Genomic DNA, 6,000 nt, shown 5'->3' with positions numbered 1-6,000 from the left:
CAGATGCTTATATCCCCGCGCTGTGACCTCCCATTATACATCTACAGACGCTTATATCCCCACGCTGTGACCTCCCATTATACATCTACAGACGCTTATATCCCCACGCTGTGACCTCCCATTATACATCTACAGACGCTTATATCCCCGCGCTGTGACCTCCCATTATACATCTACAGACGCTTATATCCCCACGCTGTGACCTCCCATTATACATCTACAGGCGCTTATATCCCCGCGCTGTGACCTCCCGTTATACATCTACAGACGCTTATATCCCCGCGCTGTGACCTCCCATTATAAATCTACAGACGCTTATATCCCCGCGCTGTGACCTCCCATTGTACATCTACAGACGCTTATATCCCCGCGCTGTGACCTCCCATTATACATCTACAGACCCTTATATCCCCGCGCTGTGACCTCCCATTATACATCTACAGACGCTTATATCCCCGTGCTGTGACCTTCCATTGTACATCTACAGACGCTTATATCCCCGCGCTGTGACCTCCCATTATACATCTACAGATGCTTATATCCCCGCGCTGTGACCTCCCATTATACATCTACAGACGCTTATATCCCCGCGCTGTGACCTCCCATTATACATCTACAGACGCTTATATCCCCGCGCTGTGAGCTCCCATTATACATCTACAGACGCTTATATCCCCACGCTGTGACCTCCCATTATACATCTACAGACGCTTATATCCCCGCGCTGTGACCTCCCATTATACATCTACAGACGCTTATATCCCCGCGCTGTGACCTTCCATTGTACATCTACAGACGCTTATATCCCCGCACTGTGACCTCCCGTTATACATCTACAGACGCTTATATCCCCGCGCTGTGACCTCCCATTATACATCTACAGATGCTTATATCCCGCGCTGTGACCTCCCATTGTACATCTACAGACGCTTATATCCCCGCGCTGTGACCTCCCATTATACATCTACAGACGCTTATATCCCCACGCTGTGACCTCCCATTATACATCTACAGACGCTTATATCCCAGCACTGTGACCTCCCATTATACATCTACAGACGCTTATATCCCCGCGCTGTGACCTCCCATTATACGTCTACAGACCCTTATATCCCCGCACTGTGACCTCCCATTATACATGTACAGACGCTTATATCCCCGCGCTGTGACCTCCCATTATACATCTACAGACGTTTATATCCCCGCGCTGTGACCTCACATTGTACATCTACAGACGCTTATATCCCCGCGCTGTGACCTCCCATTATACATCTACAGACGCTTATATCCCCACGCTGTGACCTCACATTGTACATCTACAGACGCTTATATCCCCGCGCTGTGACCTCCCATTGTACATCTACAGACGCTTATATCCCCACGCTGTGACCTCACATTGTACATCTAAAGACGCTTATATCCCCACGCTGTGACCTCACATTGTACATCTACAGACGCTTATATCCCCACGCTGTGACCTCCCATTATACATCTACAGACGCTTATATCCCCGCGCTGTGACCTCCCATTGTACATGTATAGACGCTTATATCCCCGCGCTGTGACCTCCCATTGTACATCTACAGACGCTTATATCCCCGCCCTGTGACCTCCCATTGTACATCTACAGACGCTTATATCCCCACGCTGTGACCTCACATTATACATGTATAGACGCTTATATCCCCGCGCTGTGACCTCCCATTGTACATCTACAGACGCTTATATCCCAGCGCTGTGACCTCCCATTGTACATCTACAGACGCTTATATCCCCGCGCTGTGACCTCCCATTGTACATCTACAGACGCTTATATCCCCACGCTGTGACCTCACATTGTACATCTACAGACGCTTATATCCCCACGCTGTGACCTCACATTGTACATGTATAGACGCTTATATCCCCGCGCTGTGACCTCCCATTGTACATCTACAGACGCTTATATCCCCGCGCTGTGACCTCCCATTGTACATCTACAGACGCTTATATCCCCGCGCTGTGACCTCCCATTATACATCTACAGACGCTTATATCCCCACGCTGTGACCTCCCATTGTACATCTACAGACGCTTATATCCCCACGCTGTGACCTCCCATTGTACATCTACAGACGCTTATATCCCCACGCTGTGACCTCCCCATTGTACATCTACAGACGCTTATATCCCCGCGCTGTGACCTCCCATTGTACATCTACAGACGCTTATATCCCCACGCTGTGACCTTACATTGTACATGTATAGACGCTTATATCCCCGCGCTGTGACCTCCCATTGTACATGTATAGACGCTTATATCCCTGCGCTGTGACCTCCCATTGTACATCTACAGACGCTTATATCCCCGCGCTGTGACCTCCCATTATACATCTACAGACGCTTATATCCCCGCGCTGTGACCTCCCATTGTACATCTACAGACGCTTATATCCCCGCGCTGTGAGCTCCCATTGTACATCTACAGACGCTTATATCCCAGCACTGTGACTTCCATTGTACATCTACAGACGCTTATATCCCCGCGCTGTGACCTCCCATTGTACATCTACAGACGCTTATATCCCCGCGCTGTGAGCTCCCATTGTACATCTACAGACGCTTATATCCCCGCGCTGTGAGCTCCCATTGTACATCTACAGACGCTTATATCCCCAGTCTTGCAACAGTAAGTTTGTTAATGTTGTCTGAAAATAGACATTATTACTCCTACTATAGCCTACAATCTGATCAGGCGCAGAGGTGGACGTCTTAGGCTCTAGTCCTACCACAGTGTGGTTCCCTGGTAGACAGACCATCCCGATGTCCCTTCCCCTGTGTCACTGGCAGAAGTTGCTCCCCTTACTAGGTATTCCATGGAACATCACGTACAGTCCGTCACTGCAGCACTTTAGAAACAAACCACAACTTACTGACATGAAATTAATCATAAGGTTTATTGTGATATTTGGAGACACCACATGCAGACTCTACACAGATACGTGTAGTGATAAATATTATTTTGGCAAAAAAGCCAGAAATTTGGACACAATTCATAATAAGCAGCAACATTAGTGTACAGAATTCATTGCACAAAGTCCATTATCAGGATCCCTGGATCATGTACAGACCACAATTATATGATGTCCCTGACAAAAATCTCTACACAGAGCACAGAACTATATACAGTAATCAGCAGGATCAGATGCTGGTATATTATCCGCATGTGCTGCCATGTCCTGTGTATACAGCTATTATCCTTCTTCATATACTGTAGGCAACCCACACCTCCATCAGACCCCGGTCACTGGCTAATGCCTCCTAAATATAGGCCATCCAAACCTCCATCAGATCCCAGTCACTGGCTAATGCCTCCTAAATATAGGCCATCCAAACCTCCATCAGACCCCAGTCACTGGCTAATGCTTCCTAAATATAAGCCATCCAAACCTCTTTCAGACCCCGGTCACTGGCTAATGCCTCCTAAATATAGGCCATCCAAACCTCCATCAGATCCCAGTCACTGGCTAATGCCTCCTAAATATAGGCCATCCAAACCTCCATCAGATCCCAGTCACTGGCTAATGCCTCCTAAATATAGGCCATCCAAACCTCCATCAGACCCCAGTCACTGGCTAATGCTTCCTAAATATAAGCCATCCAAACCTCTTTCAGACCCCGGTCACTGGCTAATGCCTCCTAAATATAGGCCATCCAAACCTCCATCAGATCCCAGTCACTGGCTAATGCCTCCTAAATATAGGCCATCCAAACCTCCATCAGACCCCAGTCACTGGCTAATGCCTCCTAAATATAGGCCATCCAAACCTCCATCAGACCCCAGTCACTGGCTAATGCTTCCTAAATATAAGCCATCCAAACCTCTTTCAGACCCCGGTCACTGGCTAATGCTTCCTAAATATAGGCCATCCAAACCTCCATCAGATCCCAGTCACTGGCTAATGCCTCCTAAATATAGGCCATCCAAACCTCCATCAGACCCCAGTCACTGGCTAATGCCTCCTAAATATAGGCCATCCAAACCTCATTCAGACCCCGGTCACTGGCTAATGCTTCCTAAATATAGGCCATCCAAACCTGATTCAGACCCCGTTCACTGGCTAGTGTCTCCTAAATATAGGCCATTCAAACCTCCATCAGACATCAGTTACTGGCTAATGCCTCCTAAATATAGGCCATCCAAACCTCATTCAGACCCCGGACACTGGCTAATGCTTCCTAAATATAGGCCATCCAAACCTCCATCAGACCCCAGTCACTGGCTAATGCTTCCTAAATATAAGCCATCCAAACCTCCATCAGACCCCGGTCACTGGCAAATGCTTCCTAAATATAGGCCATCCAAACCTCCATCAGACCCCGGTCACTGGCCAATGCTTCCTAAATATAGGCCATCCAAACCTCCATCAGACCCCGTTCACTGGCTAATGCTTCCTAAATATAGGCCATCCAAACCTCCATCAGACCCCAGTCACTGGCTAATGTCTCCTAAATATAGGCCATCCAAACCTCCATCAGACCCCGTTCACTGGCTAATCCCTCCTAAATATAGGCCATCCAAACCTCCATCAGACTCGGTCACTGGCTAATGCTTCCTAAATATAGGCCATCCAAACCTCTTTCAGACCCCGGTCACTGGCTAATGCTTCCTAAATATAGGCCATCCAAACCTCCATCAGACCCCAGTCACTGGCCAATGCTTCCTAAATATAGGCCATCCAAACCTCCATCAGACCCCGGTCACTGGCTATCAACTGTTACATAAAAGCCACCCAAACCTCCATCAGGCCCTCTTACATATAAAACAGCCAAACCTCCATCAGACCCTGGTCACTGGCTATCGCCTGTTACATATAAACCACCAAAGCCTCCATCAGGCCCTCTTACATATAAGCCACCCAAACCTCCACCAGGCCCTCTTACATATAAGCCACCCAAACCTTTACCAGGCCCTCTTACATATAAGCCACCCAAACCTCCACCAGGCCCTCTTACATATAAGCCACCAAACCTCCATCAGACCCTGGTCACTGGCTATCGCCTCCTACATATAAGCCACCAAAGCCTCCATCAGGCCATAGGGAAAAGAAGATACATAAGCACCTGACTGTGTTATCTGGAAAGAGAATGGAGGTAGTGATGCAGTTCAAGTAAGCACCTCTCTGCAGCACGCAAAGGTGCGGGAAACATTATATCAGACACAGACAAAGTCCACTCGTTCATTAGGTGGGTCACCCACGCGTACGGCTGTCAGGGCAATTTCAGGCTCAGCAGGTGACATTTCTAAATAAAAATGAAAAGTGTAAAAACAGTAACGAAAAAATGCTCTCTGTGTATAAAAACTATAAATACCGTGTCATAAAAGTCGCAACGTCCATCTTTCATAGTCTATCTCCTCAGCATGTACCATCAGATGACGTGCTAGGACAGACAAAAATGTAGGGACACCTTACACACTAAGCTACATATAGACCCCGCTGTAATCTCAGGCGGTTATTGGCAGGATTACGTCAGGACTGGTCCTTACTCCTGAGAGCAACTATGGTGCTGGAGGCGGCTGCTCCCGCCTTGGCTCAGTAACTATATAAAGTGCACACGTCTTCCTCACTGCACGCAGCAAGAGTCCTTCCCATCTTCCTCCCTCACAGGATCATCTTCCTCCTCCAGGAACGTCTCATGGTCCTGAAGCGTCTCCCGCAGTTCCATAAGAAGATCCCGGCTCTCACTCGCAGGGAGGTTACTCAGGTAATACTGAGGTGCAAACTCCAACAACCTGTTACATAAAAAGGACCATCAAAGGTTGAGACCACAGATCAGAGGGTAGGAGATCAGAGGGTGGCAGATTGGAGGGTGGCTGAGGGAACACAGAGAGAGGCATGCTGTGGCAGGATGGGGCCTGAGGCCACAGATCAGAGGGTGGAGTTCAGAGGGTGGCTGAGGGAACACAGAGAAAGGCATGCGGTGGCAGGATGGGGCCTGAGACCACTGATCAGAGGGTGG

At 48.5% G+C, this 6,000-nt stretch overlaps 1 protein-coding gene across 1 annotated transcript in view; it reads right to left on the bottom strand.

Moving 5' to 3' along the window:
- Positions 1 to 2,917: 2,917 nt before the first annotated feature.
- DQX1 (DEAQ-box RNA dependent ATPase 1) overlaps positions 2,918 to 6,000 on the bottom strand; it is a 231,115-nt gene continuing 228,032 nt past the window's right edge. The window contains exon 12 of the mRNA XM_063926029.1: positions 2,918 to 5,773. Within this exon, the coding sequence (XP_063782099.1) occupies positions 5,605 to 5,773 (169 nt within the window). The 3' untranslated portion in view covers positions 2,918 to 5,604. The remainder of the gene's footprint in view (positions 5,774 to 6,000) is intronic.

Source organism: Pseudophryne corroboree, chromosome 1 (assembly GCF_028390025.1).
Source record: "Pseudophryne corroboree isolate aPseCor3 chromosome 1, aPseCor3.hap2, whole genome shotgun sequence".
Classification (NCBI taxonomy): domain Eukaryota; kingdom Metazoa; phylum Chordata; class Amphibia; order Anura; family Myobatrachidae; genus Pseudophryne; species Pseudophryne corroboree.
Note: the sequence above shows the minus strand (reverse complement) of the source record. Positions and strands in the feature narration are given on the sequence as shown.